General features: G+C 35.6%; 2 protein-coding genes and 1 long non-coding RNA gene across 3 annotated transcripts in view; 2 read left to right on the top strand and 1 right to left on the bottom strand.

Annotated features, from left to right (window-relative positions):
• Positions 1–24202, top strand: part of LOC114149750 (protein NLRC5-like) — a 1536511-nt gene that overhangs the window by 415150 nt on the left and 1097159 nt on the right. The gene's annotated exons all lie outside the window — the stretch shown is intronic.
• Positions 1–24202, bottom strand: part of LOC114149825 (uncharacterized) — a 461125-nt gene that overhangs the window by 354760 nt on the left and 82163 nt on the right. The window lies entirely within an intron of this gene.
• Positions 1–24202, top strand: part of npr2 (natriuretic peptide receptor 2) — a 65188-nt gene that overhangs the window by 26313 nt on the left and 14673 nt on the right. Inside the window, exons 8-14 of the mRNA XM_028025849.1 lie at positions 9688–9808; positions 12368–12442; positions 13781–13858; positions 17549–17653; positions 18697–18768; positions 20274–20433; positions 20507–20662. Coding sequence (XP_027881650.1) covers positions 9688–9808; positions 12368–12442; positions 13781–13858; positions 17549–17653; positions 18697–18768; positions 20274–20433; positions 20507–20662 — 767 coding nt within the window. The remainder of the gene's footprint in view (positions 1–9687; positions 9809–12367; positions 12443–13780; positions 13859–17548; positions 17654–18696; positions 18769–20273; positions 20434–20506; positions 20663–24202) is intronic.

The following is a 24202-nucleotide window of genomic DNA, read 5'->3' as shown; positions in this document are numbered from 1 at the left end:
AGATAGAATTAAAAGCGCAAGTTTTGTAAAAACTTCCAACAGATCTAGAAAGTAGCTTCTCTCTGTACCCGTTCCCACGGCTAACAGTTAAACGTATAAACTGATCTTATGATTAAAACTTTTATATTTTTTATTTATATACTTTATTTACATTTTATAAATCAGATTAAGAACATTCCAGAATATTAGGGTTGGGCACCGCTAACTAAAATATTAGCTGCTCTAACCCTAAAGCACTAATAATAAACATTAGTTTTGTTGGTGCTAAACTGCTATGCTAACAAAATAGTTAGCTGAAACTAATGCTAATGCTCTAACTTCAATTTAAATTACATGTCTCCCTGAAAGACTACAATGTTCGAGAACCAATTTGATTTTGACATTTTTATTTATGTTACGTATTTCCCTTAGATGTTGTGTTAATGTTTATGTTGTTTTCTACTGTCTGCTTATTTTGTTCCTGTACGTTTTTTGATTTAAATTAAGTTATTTAAGAGAAAGTGAGGAGAGGAAATGGAACTGCCCACTTCAAAATAAAAGCATGAATATAAACGTCTAATTACTTGAATAATTACTAACGGTTAGCCAAAGCTTTGATACATGTCAAACTTTATTCAACTGAAAGTTTACAAAATAACCAAGTAAATTAGCGCTTTAAAATTTCTCTGGAAAATTAATTTATGGGATGCTAAGTGTGCAAAAGGTTTTTAAAGTTCGCTAACGTGCTAAACAAAAAATCAGCTCCGCTATTAGCACAACCGGAGAATATTAAATGAAGGTTAGATGCTAACTGCTCATCACTACTTGACATAACCACATTTTAAAAAACAAAACCAAAACTGAAAAAGTCCTTCAGCAATGGCAGCATTTAAGCTAGCTGGCTGAATCTAAGCTTTTGTACCCGACTTCGCTGACCTGCAGACTGTGCAGTTAGTTTTACGCAGGTTAAATTTAGAAATGATTGTGTCCTGAATGTTAAGTGATTATGGTGTTTAGCTAAGTGTTTAACTAGCGGCTGACGCCCCCGAGCTGTTCGGTTTTATGTGTGTGTTTAAGGAGAAATAAAAGCTCGTCTAATGGTTTTAACTTTCTGCTGAACATTCAGCTGTAAAAACAACGGAAACAAAATAGTTTCAGTGTCCCAAGTGGCACCGTCTACATCTTTATGTCGTAGCCTTATTTAATTACACCCTCAGTAAATCATGCATGCTCCAAGTAATTAAACTCCTGGAAGGGATTTATAACCCCGAGTTAATGTCATGGGTAATATCTGCAAACAGGGAAGGAAATTAATGTCTTTTTTCTTCTTTTGTTGCTTTTTCTGTACTAGACGGTTTTACTCTGAGCTTATAACTTATGCACCACTGTACAGCTAACAAATCACACCGGTAATTTGATTACTTATCCAATACTGACCATTAACACAAACAAGTGTTAATCACCAGCCAATCAGAATGGATTTTGATCAGAGGAACGGCGGAGGAAAGATGGAGGAGCAGCTATCCACGCGAGGTAATTCCACTAAACATAAATCTGACTTAATTACCCCCCCGAAAAACAAGTAATGAAATAACTAACATTTAATTTGATCCAGAGAGTGTGCTTAACTCTCAGTCAATTAGCTCTTTCTTCTCTTTTCTCCTCTCTTCAGCTCACAGTTCAGCAAGCGCTTCAAGGTTTCCAAACTAGGTAGTTTTCCTGAATGCTTGTCTGGTAAGTTTTGCTCTCTTGGCGTTTTTTCAGAATCCTTGTAACCGGTGCCAAAAGATGTATTGCCCCCTTTTTAATTTCTTCTTTTGTCACTTCTTCTTAGTCACTTTTAAATTTTTTACATCATCTAACGAAGACACTTATGAGCGTTGATGCAGAAAATTGTTTTCTAACGAGGATTTCATTAATTAATTGGGAGGAAAAAACACAAAGCCACATTTATTTGCTCCCTAAGCGTTTTACTTTGCTGTGAATAAATTGTTTTTTCTGAAATAAGATTTTTTTTTATGCAGAAGTTTTTTTTTTTTTTTTTAATGTGATGAGTTTTTGTTGCTAAAATGCGATTTTCTTTTCTGTTTTTTGCATGATCCTTCGTTTTACTAATTAAACCCGACCGCAGCCAGACTTGTGTGTGAACCGTTTATTACTCCAAAACAACCCAAATGTGTAGAAGAAGAATGTTGACGCCGAACTGCAGCAACAAGTCATAATGGATGCCGCCATTAATGGATCTACTTTAAAGTTTACTCAGCAATGACAGCCGACGGTATCGTCACAAAATCAGCAAAATCACAAAGGAAGCAAATAAAAGAGTCGGTTTTTAGGGTGACAAGAACTTCTTTCATAATTTCATCATCATAATTTTCAGCTATTGTTTACATCCAGATGTATTGCATCTGATTTATTCTGGTCACGAGTCACGATGCATGTGTAACTTTAAAATGACGTAAAAGTCACCGTTCAGACTGCTGACGCTTTGAAAACAGTCGGATTCGTGTTTTCAAAGCGGCACAAATTGGATATTTTGGTGTGAAACGATCAGATTCTGATCCTGAGATGTTTCATCGGCTTCTTCTCCTGGATGAGTCCTTGATGCGCCTTTGGAGTGATTTTGGTAGGTTGGCCTCTGCTGGGACGCTCCACCCGTCTTCCATAATGTCTCTCTCTGTACTGGAGAGAGGAGTTTCTTCTGCCATCTTCGGTTAGCGTAGCATCATCAGAAACCTCTGGAGACGGCGCTGAAACGAAGGATTCTTCATAAAACGATGAACGTTACAGAAAATCCTCTTCAACAAACTGTCTTACGTCAGAGGCCTCTTCGTAACCGCTGTAATACAGACTGCTAGAGCTGTACTGCCGTATGCTAGAGCCATCAGCATCTACAGAAACTTGGATAATGAGTTACACACTGCAAAAACACAAAATTTACCAAGTATTTTTGTCTAGTTTCTAGAGAAAATACTGTAATACAGTTGAAATGAGAGAAAAATAACTTAAAAGTATTTTTTTAAATAAGATATAGAAGCTTATTTTAAGTAAATAATTCCTTAATCTTGATGAAAAAGTGCCAATTCCATTGTCAGATTATTTCACTTACAGGAAAAGAAGTCTTGTTATAGATTAAATAATTTGGTGATTAACCTTTTATTTACAATATTAAGGAATTATTGACTTAAAACAAGCTCCTATTTCCTGCTGAAAAGTTACTTATATGTTAGTTTTGTCTTATTTTAAGTGTAATAATATATTTGCTCTAGAAACAAAACAAAAATACTTGGTCAAATTTTGTGCTTTTGCAGTAAAACATTTAATTTCACTTTAGGATCAATGAAGTATCTTTGAATTGTCAATGTTTCACTTTTTACGACTTTTTGTTTTTACAGGAAGTTTAATCTGTTAAATAGATTAATTTTGGTGTCTGTAACTGAAATCCTCGTTAGAAAACTGTTATTTTTTTAAACATGACAACATGAAAAACAACAGAAGAAGAAATCTTTAATACTTTTTTCACATCCCTGCATCTTTAAAGCAACAAGTTTCTATTTGCGTTCTGGAAATTCTGGGACGTATTTGTAGGTCTGACCCACATTTTGGTTCTTTCATCTCAACTGCAACTATTTTTAGACACTTTTCCACAAAACGACCGAAATCTGAACGTCACTCATGTCATTTGAGGGAACTTTCTGCTTCCCGCCTGCATTAAGATGTGAGATTTGTGTCGTTTTTCTGAGCCTGAAACCAGAGACTAACAAATGGCTTCCTGTTTTTGCAGACAGCAGCGCGGGTTTCGCTGATGGACTGAGCGGCGGACAGCAGAGCTTTTAGCAGCTGCCTTTAGCGTCAGCCAGCTGCTGCTGCTCAGGCCTTTGATTTCCACAACTTGACCCACAAATATGCCACTAAAATGTCAGAAATGTTCTGCAGTTCCCCAGAACACAAGATAAGCTTCGCAACCTCAAGGTGCAATTCATATATCTGGGAGATATACGTGTTTAATTTCTATATTTTTGATAAGAAATTAATTTTTTTGTATAATTAAAAGTGTATTTACTGCTGTTTTTCTTGAATATATATAATTGTGGTTAAAAAGTAAGTACACTCAGGGTTGTTCAAGCAGAACCTCAAATATACAAACTGTCTTTATTTATTGAACTATAATTAGTTTATTTATAACATTTTCTCCTCAGTTCTTCAGTCTGGACTTTGACTAGGTCAGCCATTTTGTTTCAGATTTGCAGTTGTTTGTATTATTGATCCACTGATGACATTTGGTCACATTTAAATCTGCAAATATTTTGCGTCAACACAACAGTTGATATCAGGTGTTTTTCTCTTGTTTTTGTCTCATCTATCCAGAAAAAACATAATTAGAGTCGTCTTGTTGTTCATTCAGAGGAAAATCAAACTCCATGGGGATTTTGTTTCTAAAAAATAAACAAAAATGAGAAGAAATATTTTTGATTTAATAGCAGGACTCCTGTTCACTCTAGAGAATCTCTCTTGCTTACAATTATGTGCTTAGGATTTCATCAAATTTATTTTCTGTTTACAGATTTAATTCTTCTGTCAGGCTAGAAGCAACTTTTTCAGGCAATCATAGAAAGTTTGAGATGTTTGAACAAGAGATGAGGGCTGCAAATACCGACTATTTTAGTAATCAAGCCTACCGATTATTGTGGCGATTAATCGATTAATCAGATTAAGAAGTAGACACATTCTACACATTCTTCGTTTAAAAACGTGCACCTTTTTATACAATGTTAAAATACACAAATAATTCATTTTCACATAAGAAAATAAAAGTTTATTTTCTAAAATTAAAATTTCTTTATTATTCCTTTGGTAAGTCTGAAATAAATGAAGGTAATGTTATACCGCTTGCATTTAAAACACATTTAAATGCAAAATGTTGGTTTATTTACTGCTCTGTTTTATTTTCACCAAATTGGCATTTTTTGAGTTTGTATACTCCAGTTAATGATTAATCGATTGCTAAATCATTAGTTTACTATTACTTCAGTTATTGATTAATCACAATTAATCATTTCAGCCCAACAGGAGACATTATAAATGTCTCTAGAAACATGGCTTTAGGAAGAAGTAAAACTTACAAGCAAGCAAGTGAGACTTTTTTCTTTATCGCATAGTTTCATCTAAAACTTTTAGAGCAAAATGTAGAAGTTTGTGATGCCGAATATTTTGGTATTGAACCACCAATAGTTACGTTTTACTATTTAAGTTTTAGATATCATCAAACTTCTGACCTTTTAGGTGTTTTGTGCTTTTTTCCTTTGAATTATTTCACTAAAATCTGGGACAGAATTTGGACGTTTGTAGGTGTCTACAAAATACTTTAACTCAAACGTATTTTTTATAGAATTTACACATTTTTGCACGTTTTTATACATACATTTGGGTCTACTTCCTCTAAAAACAACCAATACGCTTAAGAATAACACTCAGCTGGTTTTTGGGCAATAAGTTATTGTTTTTTGGTGTCTGGAAATTGAGCCGTTTCAAAAACCGGCCAAATATTGAGTCACATTCCATGGGCACTGTGCCGTTACCTAGCAACCCCAGCCAAGCCCTGCCTGGTTACCTAGCAACCCCAGCCATCTTAGATTCTATGGAAACAGCAGGAACTCAATAAATATAGACAGTTTGAATCTGCTTTGTGCCTTTTTTGCGCATTTGAGGTTAGATTAAAAGAATTTCAGGACCTGGCAACAGGGTGTACTTCCTTTCAATCATGATTGCAGCCTATGGTATCCGAAGGAATGTCGGTTTGAATGATTTGTATCTATTTTATGTTAATTTGCTGGTGTATTTCATAAAGGAAAATGGTAGAATGGGTGATTTAACAAGATTTTCCTCTGATACACAAACTGATGCTGTTGTAAAATGAGCAATTTTGATAGAACATGGAATGAAATAAAAGGAAATATGTGTATTAAATCATCTGTTTTCCTTTGATTTGTTCAGCATGTTGAGTTGGAAGTATGGCTGAAACGATTAATCGTGATTAATCGATAATTGAAATAATTGTAAACTAATTTAATAATTGATTAATTGTTTACTGGAGTATAAAGATTCTGAAAAGGGTCAATTTCTGAAAGAACAACACATTCGGTGTAGTAATTAGGCTAAAACTGCACAAAAAAATAAAAACATTTTGCATTTAAGGTAAAAAAAAAGAAACTTTTTTGTATATATGTTTCACCCAGAACTCCTCAAGTGGCAGATTTAGCTACACCTGGCTCAAATTCTGAAAATAAATCTCTTATTTAGCACATTTTGCATATAATTAATCAAAAAATAATCACAAAATCAGAACTTTGCTGAATTGATGTTAAGTCAAACAGAAAGAGTTCAGTTTGACACGTTAGAAAAATTTTTGGACTGCAGATGCATCCTTTGCTACAAATAATCAAGCGTACACTAAAGGAGTACTGTGTTGTTGCATTTTAAGCAATAAAATATTTACCTTCTAATGCAAGATGTTGGAACTATTAATGTTTTCTTATATAGAAAAGATTTAAGTGGTTAAATAAAAAATATGTGAAATTTGGCCCTTTTTAAAAATCTGATTAATCGTTTATGAAAATAATAGTTAGTAGAAAGCAAGTAAAAGTTGGGGTTCCTTTTCCAGAGCAATTTTTATGATTTAAAATGTGAAGAAGTCCCTAATGAACACAGATTTACGCTATAGTAAGTCCTGAAATGTGCCTTTATATGACATATGTACATTTCTAATGCATATTTTTAGGTTTATTGCAACATAACAACCCAATTTCTCAGTCTAAATCTGTACGGAGGGAAGGCTGGTTCTTGGACTTTACATTCAGGCAGCTGGACTGTCTGGTGCTGTGAGTTGATTTTGGAGTCTGCCGGGCAGCAGGAGTGTGAGATGATGTTGAGCAGAGTAGCAGTGACTGTTGTTTTCATGGAGGCGGGTTTGGAGGTGGGGGGCTGGGGGGTCGGTCCCGCAGGAAGGTGTTCACAAATGGGAATGGAGAAACAATAGGCCCAGTGTGAAGCACCACACTTCGCCCCTCTGGCTGCCAGAAGTCTCTAAACAAGACCCTTTAAATAGAAAATTGGTGGTGGTGGTGGAGGGGCGCTGGCACTTTAATGTCCTCCAAATGCTCACGTCTCATTTAGTCTGCTGGATTGCACAACAGTAAAATTAATACTAGTGACATAGTGGCAAAAAACTAATAAAGAAGCCACTTCTGGGGCCAAGTTGGCTGGACGGCAACAACGGGGCGACATGCTAACGCTGTAATAATTTCCTGCAGCCATCTGGAAGTGTTTTACACCTTTCGGATCGCCCCGGCATGCCTGCTCTCTGCTCGTTTTTCACGTCTAAGGTTCAAACCATAAATAAAACCCTTACTTTTTCCTTACAACAGCAAAAAAAAAAAAAGAAAAGAGGAAAGCAAATAAAAACAAATCAAGAAAGTGTGCTTTCTAGCTTTCTGCAGGTTTCATTTCTGATTTTTTTTTCTCTTCTTGGGTGTGAATCATTAAATGTCAAGCAAGCAGCTGCTCTAGTAAGATTTTTAGCTGTGATGTGTTGATTTGCATCTTCTCTGGAGAGACTGCCAGTCAGACGGGTGCTCAAAAATAATCCTCAAACATGTCAGAAATATCACTGACAAAGAAAATGAGGAGATGAATTACTCTGGCTAAGCTGTGCAGACATGTGGGCGCGTTTGTTTTGTCATTGTGGAGAAGCTCACATCCCTGAAGTTCAACCACTAAACTTTAAAAACGCATGTCTCAAAACGGATATTTAATTAATTCAATCAGAAGGATAACACCATTGATTGATTCTAGCACTCATTAAAAAATATATATTAATATATTATTAAACAAATTAAGGTCTTTACATTTGTTTGACTTATTTATACAAAAGGAAAAATGAACAAAACTAAACACTTAAACTGATCCTAAAATCTACTTCACGGAAAAGTGAAGAGTTTCAAAATGTTATCAAAAGTTCTGGTTCCTTTCTGGAGTTTAAAGACTGTAAAACACTGCAAAAACACAAAAGTTTATAAAGGGTTTTTGGTCTAGTTCATAGTTCAAATACTTCATTAAACTTGAAGTAAGACAAAACTAACTTACAAGAAACTTTTCAGTAGAATTTCTGCTTGTTTTCAGTAAATAATGCCTTAATATCAATAAAAACTTCTAGTTCCACTAGCAGATTATTTTACTTTTAAGCTGGGAAAATGTTTTGTTGTGATTTAAATTATCTACCAGTGCAACTAGAACTTATTTTTTATCAATATTTAGGAATTATTTGCCAAAACAAGCTCCTATATCTTGCAGAAAAGCTGCTTGTTTTGTCTTAATTAAAGTGTATCAAGATATTCACACTATAAACTGGCTAAAAATAGTTTATGAGGTACGATTTTGTGTTTTTACAGTGTAGAAGATTTAATATTAATTTTAGTTTTATCAAATATTCTTGAAGTGGAACTCTGTAAATACCTGGACTGGTGAATGTGTTCCAGTAGCAGCGTTTCTATTAACCATAAAATTGGGTGAATTGGATTTACTAAAATAAATTCGATTTCTGGAAACACGGCAGTTTTGGAAAAAATTCACATTTATTCATTTTAACGTTTTGGCGCTAGGATGAAGTGGCTTTTCTGCCGTGTCAAAATTGGTTTATTTCTCAAATCTGCAATGGAAACACTTTTTTTTGCATCACACGAATCACAGGAGGTGACTACTGCTGGAAACAACAAAGAAGACGATAACAGGAAGTAGTTGAAGGATGATGACGCAATGTGTTTTTTAATGACTTATTGCGTGAACAAACTTACTCACATGTGATTTTTATTGCGTTTCTTATTGAATGGAAGCAACACAATTGTGAAATTGTGAAGTAGTTAACTAATTTTTATCAGTAAACGTCTTCTTAAAGTTAGCTAAAGAGCTAGGCAAAGAGTTAGCTCCACTATTAGCGCACCAGCGGAAGTGTACCCTCTAATATAAGCAGTTAGATATGTGTCAAAGGTCAGAACTGATGTGTCTTGTTAGCTACATGAGTTTTCATCTCTCTGGTGCTTTTAACCAGATGCTAAGGTTTTCATTCAGTAAAAACTCCTTTCTTATCTTTTTGCTAGCCTTCAGGTATCGTCTATGTCTTGTTTATGATCTTAATAACATCTGTTAAAGAACAAGCTGAACCATTAGTTATAAACGCTCCATTGTCAAGTGATGAAGACATAAATCTTGACTAAATTATACATTTGTACCGTGAGTTTTTATTTTGAAGAACTCCCTGTTCTGGACCATAAAGCAGAAAATGCAGCTGAAGAACACGAGGATCAGTGAAATTAAAATCTTAGAAAAACACACAAGTGATTGAACACAAAATACTGGATGTGACGAAGGTCACTATCAGATCCAGATGGTTATCTCTGAACATGGGACGGCGATCAAACATAACCAAGCAAATGTAGCAAATCTGGTACCAGTTATCAGATTAAATCCATGTTGCTTTAATTCTCCAAACCCAGAAAATTAAAGCATAAATTCGGATTTTCTTCCATTTAAACGCATCTGGTGCTGTTGCAACCCATTATTATCTCAGAAACTATCCAACTTACCTCCCCCAGATCTGATTCCTGTGAGAAAATACGTCAGTTTAACAATCCTTAATTTCTTTGCTTTCATCAGGAAACTGAAGCTGGAGAAGGAGCTGGCTGGAATGCTGTGGAGGATTCGGTGGGAGGATCTTCAGTTTGAAAGCCCCAATAAATACCACAAACGAGCCGGCAGCAGGTTGACCCTCTCACAGGTAAACAGACTTGCACAGATTAGTGTGCAGCAGTAAAAGCCAACAATGATGCAAAGCACATAAATGAGGTGATACCCACTTGATCTCACATTAAAAGCTTTGTTTTGGTTTTTATTGAGCTGTGCTACCATTTTGAACTGTGTTTGATTTAATCAAACTGGATGAAATTCAAAAAGCAGTTTTAAAGTTTCATTTAATAAGGAATAAACCATTATTTAAACCAAGAAAACAGCCCCAGTTAAACCAGGAATTAACCAGATTTGTTTGGAAATTTCTGCAGCCACACCCAGGAATGATTACCATTCATCTCTTAATGACTTTTTGGGTTGTTCTAGTCAAAGGCAAGGCAAGTTTATTGGCAATTCAAAGTAATTAAATATATTATAGTGTGATGAATACTACATAAAAGTAATGGGAACATGAATACAGATTAAATTAACAATGTTCCAGTTATTATTAATCAAAAGCAACTCTAAACCCATAAATGGGGTTTTAGCCTTGGTTTAAAGGAACTCAGTGTTCCGACAATTTTTCAGTTTTCTGGACTTTTGTTCCAGATTAGAGGAGAATAAAAGCTGAATGCCGCTACTCCATGTTCGGTTCTGGTTCTTTTTAGCCCTGAGCGGTATGAAAGGTTCATACAAGAGCAGCAGATCCGTTCACAGATGTGCCTTTAAAGTCAATCAGAAAGCTGCAGCTCATTATAAATCACTGTTGCAATAATCAATGTGACTGAAGAGGAACGCCTGGATGAGTTTCTCCAGCTCTTTCTGGGATATTTAATTCTGAAAATGTTCTTCAGGTGATAGAAGGCCGAAGGTTCAAGTCAGGGTTCATCATTACACCCAGAACGGGAATATTGAACAGAGCGACTGAAATTGTTTTCTAAAGTTGTTTTTTCCAGTTTATTCATGGCTTCTACTTGTTAGTGTCAAGCTCATTTGTCTGTGAATGTAACTCACCTGGTTGGGCTCATAGACGGCAGGATTTACAGTATTTAACATTAACATTTAAGTATTTATTCAACTGAAAAAAACATTGATTTTTGATTTATTCTAAGCATCTGTTCAGACCTTTGATGGGTTCAGAGTCACCTGGTGACATCATAATGTAAAGCTGTATATCATCTGCATAGTTGTGATCACATTGCTTGCTATAAACTGTGAACATGTAGATATTAAACATAAGGGACCCCAGGACTGGACCTTGGGGTACACCACATGCAATTTGTGTCGATTCTGATCAAAAGTCAACAGGTTTGAAACATTGATTCATTGAAATTAATTCTGAAAAGAGGACAGAAATTTCTCAGGTATCACAAATACTTGATTTTTACTTTTCCACTTAGGACTAGTTTGGTTTGGATCGATTGATTCAAACAAATTAATTTGAAGATTACATTTTGTATTTACCTTGATTAGCTTTGATTAATATCAAAAAATGTTTTAATACTTTTACACATCACATTTTTGGTTTTTGAAGATTTCATTTTTGGAAAATCTGGATTTTTTTCACCTATTCTCTTTTTGGGTTTCCATAGTTCGGTGATGTCAACACGCCCACGGCGGCCATCTTGTTTCATTAGCATGTTTTACAGCTTCTCTTTATTAGGACTTTGAATTCAGGTCAACTTTATGACAAAATGTAACGGGTAGGCCAAGAGTTTTAAATTAAGAGAATAAAGTAATCATATTACAAGAATACAGTTATAATAGAACAATATAAAGTCAAAATAATGTGAGAATAAAGCGTTAATATTACCAGAATAAAGTCATAATTTTATGAGAACTCCTACATATAAACTAACAGAAAAATAAAACGAGGGATGTTGATCATCTTTCGGTTTTACAGATAAGATAATACATCAAATTATGTTAACTCTACAAGCTTCTTTTCATCATTTTAAGACGTTCTTCTGGTAAAATCGTGTCTTTATTTTGCTAATATCCTCATAGCATTTCTCTACTACTTCATCAAACAACTCAGAGCAGGGATTATTGAAATAAAATCCACGTTTTGAAAATATTTTCTGTAATTTTTTAGAAAAGAAAGCAACAAAATTCTGTAATATTGCATGTAAAATAATGTTTGAACCATTTCTTTTATTTATTTTTTTGCTCCCCTCTGAGCTGCAGCCCTGAGAGAATCCCAAATCCTCTGCGCGTTTACACATTCCTGAAAGCTTTTCCAGCGGTTTGATCCAAGGTGGCTGGGCTTGCAGCGGCAGACGCACATTAAATGGTCGTTAAAGTAAGCCCTGGGTCTGGCCCCGCTCCTCGCATTCAGGGTGCGAAGCCCTAATGCATCTCCTCTCCCACACGTTGAGGCGTTCATGAAAATCACAAGCACACACCTTTTTAACGACTGCCTCTCTGTCTTGTTCTGAGGCCGTGTTTTTCCAAACTTCTCCGGCTTCCTGCTTTATATTGCAATCATTACAAATGCAGACTTAACAGCGGGATTATAGGAATCCAGAAACATAATTCCTGCTGTTTTCTCTGATGTGAAACTCGGTAACAGACCTCTGTTCTTCCTCTCTGCTCCTCTCCGTCTTCCCAGAGAGGGTCCAGCTACGGCTCCCTGATAACTGCCCATGGAAAATATCAGCTATTTGCAAAAACCGGCTATTTTAAGGTAAGGCTTAGTGAGTTCTGACATTTTCAACTCCTGCACACTCCTTTCCCACCCACACACATGTGCAGAGAAAGAAAGCCGGAGAGCTGGAGAGAGGCGAGAGAAAGAGAGTGTGTGGGCGAATTTAGGTAGTTGGTTTTAATGCGAGCTGCAGAATGCGTCAGTTTGCTTTTCTGTTTATTTTTTTTATTTGTGTGTGTGTGTGTGTGTGTGTGTCTGGTTCTGTAACTCCTTCAGTCTGAACACAACCATTAATTTCTTGCTGCTAATTCTTTCTGTGCTATACGGAGGGGGTGACACAAAGAGCTGTATTTAGCAGAAAGATGTTTATTTTTGTTTAAATGGAGACGCAGATGAACTTCTGAAGTTCTCCTTGCTGACCTGAGGTGATTAAAACGCGAAGAGAGAAAACATGGTGATGTAACATCCTTGACAACCTGCAAAACTTCAATACAAGGTGTTTTCTCTGCAGTGAGACACTCTTTGACTGCATGTTTCTCGTTTAACAAAAGTCAAATCTCAATATTAAATCAGACCCAGCGGCTGACCTTGCATTGCTGCTACAGAGGCAGCTTATTTTTTCCTTTCCAGATGGTTGCGTCTTGGCCGCTGGCAAGTTTCATCTCTAGTTTATAGGAAAGTCTGCAGATCTTCAGCAGACTTGGATGTTCTGTCCGCAGAAAACTGGTTTCGCAGCTGCTTTTTATGATTTATATGCCATTTTTTTAAACCGATTAATCTTTTCAGCCCTATTGGCAAACGATTAATTGTAATTAATCGATTGTTGAATTGATCGTCAGCTAATTTAGTAATCAATTAATTGCTAACTGGAGTTTACAGGTCAGTTTCTGCTGCAGTTTTGCGTCTAATAAACCTTAGGTTTGAGTTTTTTTCAAAATTTCACAACAGTTTGAGTTTCTTTATGTTTAAATAGTTAAAATTACACATACAGGTTCAAATATATATATACACCCCCACTAATATATAAAAGTCCAGGAATATTCAATTATATTTATGGTTGACATGATTAATCGTGATTAATTGACTATTGAAATAATAGTCAACTAATTTAGTAATCAATTAATTGTTAACTAGAGTATACAGACTCAAAATAGATCATTTTGTGAAAAGAAACAACATATTAAGAGCAGCATTTAAGCCAAAGCTGTCGAACTTTAAGCGATATAATGTTTGCTTTCTTAAGTGAAAATGTCTTTTCAAAATGTCTATAAATTTTAGCTCCTTTTTAAGATTATCAAAGAAAATTTCTTTTGAATTTTCTTCTGTTTTATGCTGAATGTTATTGCTGATTTCACAGGTGTTTTGTGTTGCACACAGGGAAACCTGGTGGCCATTAAACACGTCAACAAGAAGAGGATAGAGCTGACCAGACAAGTATTAATGGAGCTGAAACATGTGAGTATTTATTTTATGTAAACATCCGTTACAGAAGTCAACACTTAGCATTTCAGGATTCAGCACCAAAAAAAACACTCAGACATTTCCCACACAGAGAACAGAACATTCAGTCTGTTATAGTTTTATGTTTTCAGGCTTGATGTTTATTTCTGATTATTAATAAATGATCGCTGTGGTAGATTAGCTACTGCTGCTATTAGCTAAGCTAACACTGCGGCAGTTGATTAGCTAATTTAAACACCTGCTCTACTGATGATGTCAGAGTTGGTGTGCTTAGGTTGCCTTTTTTTAGTTTTTAAATAAACCGAAACACACAGAATTCCACATCACATCTACATGTTATGATTGTCATAGTCAAGCTAGCGTAGCTGAACTACTTCCCTCATCCTCACAATTTTTTCTTAATTAAAACTTTTTTTCTGACCTTGTCAGAAGCACTGCATCCCTTTTTCTTTTATATATCACGTCTACATTTAAAATTTAGCGTCACATTAATAGCTTAACAGCTAAAGCTAATGCTAGTCACAGTTAGCCAGCAGCTTTTTGCCCTCCAGCAGGGAGAAGGGGGCGGGACGTCATGCTGGGTTTAGGAAAATTCTTTTTCGTTTTGGGAGAAACTGAATCAATCAGAGAAATACGCATTTGTCTTTAGATATTTTATTTAGAAAATCAAAGTATCAGAGATCAGCGTGTGAGAAAAGAAAAGCAAGAGAGAAGAAGGAGAAGTGAAACTTAACACATACAATTCTATTTTTACATCTTATCAGTCACGTACACGGCGCCTTCCACCCGTCTCTCTCCTGTAGGGAGTTTCTCTCAGTTTCTCCCACCTCTGGTTAATTGGCAGCTCTGTCCCTAAATCAAACCTGGTTCAAAGGAGTTTCGGCTGGAAAGAGAAGAAAAAATATCTTCACTCATACCTCCGTTAGTTCCATAAATATAAAACTTGCTCAGAAACCTTTGTTATCAGTTCATTCTTCCCAGAAAACAAGCGAAGGTTTTATTTTACAAGACAGCTGCTTTGGGTTCATATGTTAAATCCGTCCACTCATTTCTGCTTTGCTATTTTTTCAAAATCTAAGAATTTGTTAAAAACAGAGCTAGTGTGGAGTCATTTCACAAAATTCAGCCAGATTCACCCCAGAAGACGTTTGTCAGCTCACTGGTTTTCTGAAATGTCTGTGTGTAAATAAACTGTCTAGACATTCAATTAAAACAGCTGCAGTCAGAGGAGAAAATGTATCCATCTTCCAATCGATACACCTTTTCAGGAGTTTGAGTCTGTTTCTGACTTAATAAACCTTTTGTTTCCCTCCTACCAACAAATGAAAGTCTGGCTTTTATCAATATGTTCAAGCATTGCTGAGTGTTGCTGCTAGTTTGTTACCATCCATCCATCCATCCATTTTCTGTTCACCCTTGTCCCTAATGGGGTCGGGAGGTGCTGGTGCCCATCTCCAGCTACGTTCCGGGCGAGAGGCGGGGTACACCCTGGACAGGTTGCCAGTCTGTCGCAGGGCAACACAGAGACATACAGGACAAACAACCATGCACACACACACTCACATCTAGGGAGAATTTAGATAGACCAATTAACCTGACAGTCATGTTTTTGGACTGTGGGAGGAAGCCGGAGTACCCGGAGAGAACCCACGCATGCACAGGGAGAACATGCAAACTCCATGCAGAAAGACCCCGGCCGGGAATCGAACCCAGGACCTTCTTGCTGCAAGGCAACAGTGCTACCAACTGCGCCACTGTGCAGCATTGCTGAGTGTTGCTGCTAGTTTGTTACCTAGAAACTAATATCTTTAAACCTCTTTTTGACACAAACGGCAGCAGCGGCTGATAGAAATGCCCCTCCGGCTGGGAAATATTTACGAGTAAGCGATAAGGTAGCTAGAGGAAAGACAAAAATCTTACAACTTAATGTGGTTTGGTGATGGAAACTCGCTGTGGCATCGGGGGGAAGCCATAACTTGGAAATTACACTGGCAGACACGAACAAGACGGATGCTTGTGGCTGTTGATCATTCTTGTAGCCTGCAGCTCTCGTAGCTTTAGCTCTGCGGTTCTGCAGTGAATTTTGGGTCATTTTGTGCGAAGCCGTTTTGGAGAGGACGGGTTAGTGGCCATCGGTCTGAGATGCCCAGCGGGCCTGATGGCCTGTCAAACCTCAGCTCAGGGGAAGGAAAGCAAGCCAGCCAGATGGGGGGAGACGGCCGTGCCTGCCAGTGGAAACTTAACCGCTTGTGTTCCAGGGTGCAGCAGAGGAAAATAAATGGGGCAAAGGGTAGGCTAACGGCGTCTCTCTCCCGAGCCGTGAAACAGGAGCCGCTAACGCTCGACGTTTGCCGTGAGAGCGGCTGTCACTCACTGCGGGTCGGAGAAGAAAAGAGCGCTGTTGAAGTGATGATCTTTTGAAGCTGGTTGCAGGTTTTTCTGACTGCTGCCTCTGTCAGCGCGTTTACCGGTTGGAGTGAAAGCGCCGGGATTGTGCCATTTGCTTCTACAAAAGAGAAATTCACACCTTCGCATGAAAGGAATCTGGCAGCAAATGTTCCCTGTCTTGACCTCAAACATCTGCATTGGACGATTATTATAAAACCAGCGTTTGATTAGTGATTAAATCCAATGTTTCTGGTTAGGGCTGATTAATGATTAATCATGATTAATCGATCATCCAAATATAATATCTTTGTTATCTTAAAGATGTTAAAACAACATCTTTGTCCTGAAATATGTTAAGAAAAAACTCCTCAAATCATGTTGTTCTTGCTTCACCTGGTTCAGATTTACCAAAGGAATGTTACGGTATCACATTTCAGGCAATAAAATGTACATTTTTTATTGAAAAAAAACTTTAATAATCTATTTGCATCTTCTACTGTACTTCTAATATTTTACAAAAAAGACTTAAGTGGTTAGTTGAACATCTTTTAACAGATTAATCGTCAGAATAATCTATTGTTTCTAGTTGGGCTGAAATGACTAATCGGATTTATTCGCAATTAATTGATTAATAAAATATAATAATTGCAGTTAAGATAAAAACACTTTTGTTTGTAAACATATTTTAGCCAAAACTCTTCATTCGGAAAGTTTTAGTTTCACCCGGTTCAGGTTTACTAAAGGAATGCTATGGTATCGCATTTTAGGCAATAAAATGTTTATTTTCTTAATTGAAAAAAGCATTCAATCATCTATTTGTATCTTTTATTGTATTTCTAATATTGTATAAAAAAGGCTTAAGTGGTTAGCTGAAAAATCTGTAGGATTTGACATTTTTATCCATTTAATTGTTAAATGTAATGATTAATCGTTATAATAAGCGATTAATCGATTGCTAAATTAATCGTTAGTTCCTAGTTTCACTCCACTTTGATATTCCTGCCCAACACGACTTTTTAACTTTTTAAATCAAATCCTCCTCAGCACACTGGCCCATTCATAACCTCTTGCAGTACATGCACATGTGTCAACTTGGTTCCCTCAACACATAGAAACAGAGCCGGCACAACCAGGTCCACTGCAAACAGACTATTTTGATGAAAAGCTGGCAGCGTTGTCCTGAGAAGTCGGTGCCTAAAAGAGCCGTCAGTGCTCTGTTTCCGTGGGGTTTGGGAATGTGATGTTTGGAAAGAGTCGGGGCTCACAGCCGCCGCGTGTTTGTGCGGTTATTTTCAGATGAGAGACGTTCAGTTCAACCATCTGACCAGGTTCATCGGGGCCTGCATCGACCCGCCCAACATCTGCATCATCACCGAGTACTGCCCCAGAGGAAGCCTGCAGGTAACTTCCACAGCCGAATGATTATTCACTTTTTGACCTGTTACAACCACAAACTTTAGTTTATTTTATTAGGATTTCATATTAAAGACAGTAAGAAATGCTACGAATTGGTGAAATGGAAGGAAAATGTTGAAAAGCTTGAAATTGTTCTTAAAAATTAAAATCTGTTCTGCTTTTTTCTGATACCAAGGGGTAAACACAGTTCTGATAATCCAATAATAGTGGAGCCAATTTTTCATTTAGCTATTTAGCTAACTTTGAAAACATTTGGGTACTTATCTTCCTCTTGTTTTCACACTGGAGGTCTGGTTAATAGCAGCAGAGAGATGAATATGATTGTTCACAAACACTTAACTGCTTCTGGTGGTGGACACACTTTGACTAATCCGCTAACAGTGGAGCCAATTTTTCATTTAGCAATTTAGCTAACTTTGAAAATATTTAGCACACTTACTTTTTTTTCTCGCATATTTTTGACTTTTGGACGTCAGAAATTTCCTTGTTTTTGCTAGAAACATTTTCTGACTAGTCTCAAAATTTTTGAATTTTTTTCTTGCAAATTTTCAACTTTTGGAGGTCAGAAATTTAATTGCTTTTTCTAGAAAATGTTTTAATGTAAAAATTTCAGAGGTTTTTTTCTATCTATCTACAATGTCTCTTATACACCATCATACTTTTGTCTTAAATACGCCTCTGAAATAATTTTTTAGTTTTTTGATAATCCAACTTGCTCTCGGCCAGGACTCCTGACTTTACAGGAAATCTGTGATAAAGCTGAACTTTAACATTTTTAACATTTGGGGAAAAGCCGATGTGATGTAGCTCCAGATTCCAGGAAGCGGGTCAACTCGGGTAACTTTCACAGTTATTCATTAATACCCTGCAAAGGCTCCGCACATGTCAGTGAAGATGAACAGAAAAGGAAAAAATGTTGATTCTGTGCTTCATCCTAATGTAAACCTTCAGTCTGCTTTGGCAGATGAAAAGTCTCGGCAAAGTTCAAGTTGTTTTTTTTTGTCTTTTATCTGCTCTCCCTCTTCCAGGACATTTTGGAGAACGAGAGCATAAACCTGGACTGGATGTTCCGCTACTCGCTGATCAATGACATCGTGAAGGTGAGTGGCCTTCAGGCTGCGGACACGGTAAACACATGAACCAGACGTCAAAGGCAGCAAATTGATTCATGTGTTTTCGCTTGGGCTCCAGCTAAAGGTTGCTTGTTGTGCCATGCAGATATGCACCAATAATTCTGCGTTGCCATGGTGTCACATGAGCTGAGAAGGAAAATCTGCTTTAAAGTTTGTTGTTGACTTGAAGTGGTTTGGGAATTGTAGGTAACAAATGAAATTTCATCATAAACTCTGATTAAACGTAATGGGAACAATTTAGAAGATTGCTTTTAATGACAAGATTCTGGTGGACTGATTGCTTGATGAAGTGCTTCGGCTAAATCAGTTCCACATTTCCACAAAATATGAAACGAGGTAGATTTTGTTTTCCCCAATGGAAGGATTAAATTATTTTTAAATAATGGCAAAAATGTCCAGTTAAAGAAAATTATAACAGTTCATTAATATAATCATGTTGTTCCACGATAGGGTTTAATTTATGTAAAAACTAAAATAAATTGTTTTTGTTAAATTAAAAACATGTTAAATTTACGTACAGATAAAACTTAGTTTTTTCTTGTAACAAGTAATTTTGTTTTTTTCCTTCCTTAAACCAGTTTCTCTTTAGCTTTTAAACTTTGTTTTTGTCGATTCTAAACTAGCTTAGCTTAAAGCAGCTAAGCTAAGTTAGCTTAGTTTGCTTAGCTCAACTAAACTAAGCTTAGCTAAACTAACTTAGCTTACAACAGCTAAGCTAGTTGATTATTTCCAAGTATAATAAATTTAAAATGCCAGAACATATACTAATCAAATTTAAGAAATTGTAATAATCTATACAGTGTTTTCTGCCATAATAATATGTTTAGTAATCAAATAAATCTTTGACAGTGCGTCTCATTTGCTAACTAAAGTACTAAAGAAAACTTTAAAAATGTAAAATCTTACAAATATTTTTATACATAAGTTTGTTGGTATCTGCTTTGACACTTCTGTAATGAGTCTTTGTTTTTCCTTTCTTAAAAACAATTATTTATTTTAGCTTAGCCCTGATTAGCCTTCCTTTACTAGCAAAGAGAAATATCTGGGCCGTTTCAAAAGATGGCCGACTTTAACCATTAGTATTTCTGACAAAATTACCTTTCCTTGCATTTTATTTTTTTTACTTTTTGATGTAAACTTTATTCATATTGTATAAACTTTTTACTCTATTAGTAAATGTGGCTTCTTTGTAATAAGAGGCTAATTGTTTATTTCTCAGTAGCTAGCTTAGCGTAGCTTAGCTTAGAAGGTTTAAATTCCATTAGCTGAAAATGAGACAAAATATCCAGAATGTTGCCATTAAGTAGTTCGTTTCATTCTGAACTTAGGAGTTGTATTTCTGTACTCATTTGCAAACTTGTCAAATTTGTTATTTTCTTATGCCTGGATTTTTTTGCATTTGCTGTTTTGATGTAAAGAAACAAAAGCAGACAGAAAGAGAAGCATGCTAATGCTTGACTTCTGCTCACCAGGGAATGAACTATCTCCAAAACAGCTACTTTGGCTGCCACGGAAATCTGAAGTCATCTAATTGTGTGGTGGACAGCCGATTTGTTTTGAAAATCACAGATTATGGTTTGGCTAGCTTCCGCTCGTCTTTCGAAAACGACGATTCGCATGCCCTCTATGCAAGTAAGTCAGCTCCAAAATGCAGTTTCACAAAAGCCTCTGCCTCTGTTTTATCACGTTGTGTGTTTTCTTCCAGAGAAGCTGTGGACAGCTCCAGAGCTGCTCATATACGATCGGCACCCTCCTCAGGGGACTCAGAAGGGTGATGTGTACAGTTTTGGCATCATCCTGCAGGAAATAGCTCTGAGGAACGGACCTTTCTACGTGGAGGGCATGGACCTCAGCCCTAAAGGTAAACACAGCTGTCTTTTACGAGCCTTCAAGTGGCTCAATTAGCAAAATTTGCAAATAAAAGAAGTAACCTAAAAGGAATTCCACCTAATTTAAACAGACACGATCAAGAAAATATTTATTTTTAGCGCTGTGTTGCATGTTTTCCTTTCACTGTAATATGACGTGTTGGCCAGATGTCATCATGTAGCTGAACATCATATAACTGAGAGGAAAAGACAGTCAATCCGACTGCAGAAAAGTTATTAATAACATCACAGAACAATGTTTCAGTCAGTCAGTTTACACTTTTTAACCTCAAGACTAATATGAAAACAACAGAAGGAAAGTGAATTATTTCTTAAATGTAATCTAACTTGACTTTTCTAATTCAGAATCGTTTTTGAGTTAAAATGAGGGTAAAACTCCTACTTTTTCAAAGCCGTGTATCTTTGAGAAATGACAACAATATAGAGAAACCTTGAAAGGATCGTTTCTGGCAAGCTAGGTGGGAAAAATTACTTTTCCAAAACCTGAAGAGATGTGAAAAGGTTAGACTTTTAACTCTACAACAAAATGTCTGCCTCACTTTACTAGCTTAGGTGAAAACAGGAAGAATGATATTTTTTTAAACTAAAATATGACCAATTTATAAATACAATTATGACACAGATGTCTTGCAGTAAAGTATTTTCTTTTTTGACCTAATGCTTTATTTGGACAGTACCTTTAAATCCATATTTCATTCTAAGTGAAACATATATGAAGCTGAAATATTTGATATTCGTAAAGCATATTTAGAATATAACATGGCTTAAGTTTTTACAATATTTATATATTTTCTTTTACCAGAAGGTAAAAATCTTTCAGTTTTTGCAAAAAGAATTGAGTAATGTTAGCTTGCTTATGCTAACATGTAGCCTAGCCTTTCTTAGCTTAACTTAAATTAGCTGTATTTGGAAATGAACTGTTTGCAGAAACAGTTGAATTTGGAAACTGTTTCCAAAAATGGCTGCCATAATGTCATAGATGTCGTGAAATGTTAACCTTTTCTCCATCTTTTTGTATTTGTGATAAAGCTAATTGTTTTCTGTCTTGAAAGGCAGATTTGTTTAAGCTAGCTTACCTTAAATTAGTTTGTTTTAGATCAAATTAATCAAGAAACATAATTACTGTCTCCAAAAAGGGAAAATGTTGATGTAAAATTTGTTTTTCATTATTCACATTCATGGGCTCCTTTTATAAAACTTTTGTGATTTGAAAATTAGCTGCTATTTCTTGAAGCCTTAGCATAGCTAGCATAACCTTAGCTAAATATGCTGCTATCATGTAATTTGTTTTATATCATCAAGTTCCCAGTTGTCCTTTTTAGTTTTGATAATTGCCCATTTATATTTTGTTTTTTAAAAGTTAGCTTCAGTAGCCTAGATTAGCTTATTTTAGCCTAGCTTAGCCTAGCCTATCTTGGCTAAATTAGCTGAAAACAGGCATTTAGATGGAACATCTAACCAACTCTTGATTTCAGTAGTTTAACTTTTAAAAAAACAGTAAATTGTAAATATTGTGTGTGTTATTTCACTAAAATTTGCTCTTTTTGTGAAATACTTTCTTTCTGTAACTAAGTCGAATTGATTTCCACATGGATAGATGGTTTTCTCTCCTTGCAATTGTTGAAAAGTAGATTGAAAAACAAGTCGAACTCCTCTCCATAGGGGAATAAACCGTTTCCAGAGCAGCTACTTCAGTTGCCATGGAAACCTGAAGTCCTCTAATTGTGCCTGGTCAGTTGCTGTGTTTTGAAAATGACACATTAAACCCAGAGTTGAGCCTAAAAATATCTGAAAAGTAAAAAATAATAAATGAAAACATGAGAACAAGATGTTGGATCAAAGTTTTTCCTTTTTAGTCTTAATTTATCAGTTTTTTTTCTTACATCTGGGATGAATCTCACATATTAAAAAGCAAAATATAACAGCAGGACTGAGGATATTATTGAATTTAGCCGAAATGCATGCAGGGAGGATGAAAGGTTTTATCTTGAGTGTAATAAATCGCCTTCCTGTGGAGCTTCCTCAACCTGTTAACCTCGATTAAAACCTTTTATTCAGAGTCACGTTTCCTGCTGCTTATGCATTAACAGCCTGAGGGCAGAAACCTCATGTTCACACCATAACATTTCCATTTTAACTAGATTCTTTAAAAAGCTTTTATGCGTCTTTTGTCACTGTAGAGGGATGTAATAAATTGTTAAATAGAGCTTTGTTTTGTTTTATTCATCAGAGGGAAAAAAGTGTCCTACTAAAGAAGTGGTAAAAACTTGGAGTGCGTTGGGAAATATAATAGAAAAATTAGTGTTTATATTTTTAAATGTTGTGTTTTAGCTTTTATCTGCTGCACTTAACGTCAAAAAGAAAAATGAGAATTTGTTGTAAAAGAAATTAGCAGGAATGTTTTTGCATAATCAACATAGTTGTGGCTTGATTAAAAACAAAATTATGCAGAAAACTGAAAAAGAACATTTAATCTGGGTACAGATTAGATTTAGCTTTACTTTTGCTTTTAAATGTTTGTGTTTATTAGCGTAAATTGGCCTAGCTTAACTTCATTTTTACCACAGCTAACACACTTTGACCTTTATATCTTTCCATTATTTCGAGAGACACAACTTATTTTAACAATTATCATTTTTAAAATAAACCCTTAACAAATGTAATAGTGATATTTGCTGATTTATGACAATAAACACGATAATCAGTAGAATTTAATAGAATGTTGAAATTACCTTTAATATCTTTAAAAAATAACTTAGTATTTTACACAGCACGTGATCGGCTTTTGCATTGTTTTCTAGTTTTAGGTTATTCTGGTTTTTATTTTGACACTAAGATGTTAGCATCTGTTAGCATTTAGTGTAACTTAGCTTAGCATAGCCTAGTTTAGCCTTGCTAATCTGTGTTTTTTGTCTAGCTTAAAACAACTGCCTGTTATTTTTTATATATCCAGTTTTGTTTGATAATGTGTCGTGTATGTTTGACTTTGTTTTCAACAAACTGGAGTAAAATATTTTTAAAATAAATCCAAAAAAGGGCCTTAATGTCACGAATGAATGCTAATTCAAAAGTACATAACTCAACAAATTAAGAGCTTATTTGTTTATGCAATTCAAAAAAGTTAGATATCAACAAAACTGGACTAAGGAGGTTTTACATTTTATTGCTATTTTTAGGGTTTTCTTGTTTGTGGAGTTTTTTCCAGGTTAGCTTAACAACTACCATAGCTGGAAGGCTGATTTCCAATGTGATAAGTTTAGGTCGTTGTAGTGACATGTTTTGCATTTAAAATTTTCTTTTTGAAAAAAAATTTCAATTTTTTCCAACTAGTGAAGTAAAATCAAGTAATGCTACTACAAAAATGTACATATGAACAAACCAAAGAGCTTATAATGTCATTATAAACCCCTTCAAATCAACAAAACTGAGCAGTTGGTATTTTTATTTAGATGATGAGCTTTTCCATTTTGTTTCTGTGTTTGATATTATTCATCATTTTCCAATCAGACACT

Source organism: Xiphophorus couchianus, chromosome 8 (assembly GCF_001444195.1).
Source record: "Xiphophorus couchianus chromosome 8, X_couchianus-1.0, whole genome shotgun sequence".
NCBI classification, from domain to species: Eukaryota; Metazoa; Chordata; class Actinopteri; order Cyprinodontiformes; family Poeciliidae; genus Xiphophorus; species Xiphophorus couchianus.
Note: the sequence above shows the minus strand (reverse complement) of the source record. Positions and strands in the feature narration are given on the sequence as shown.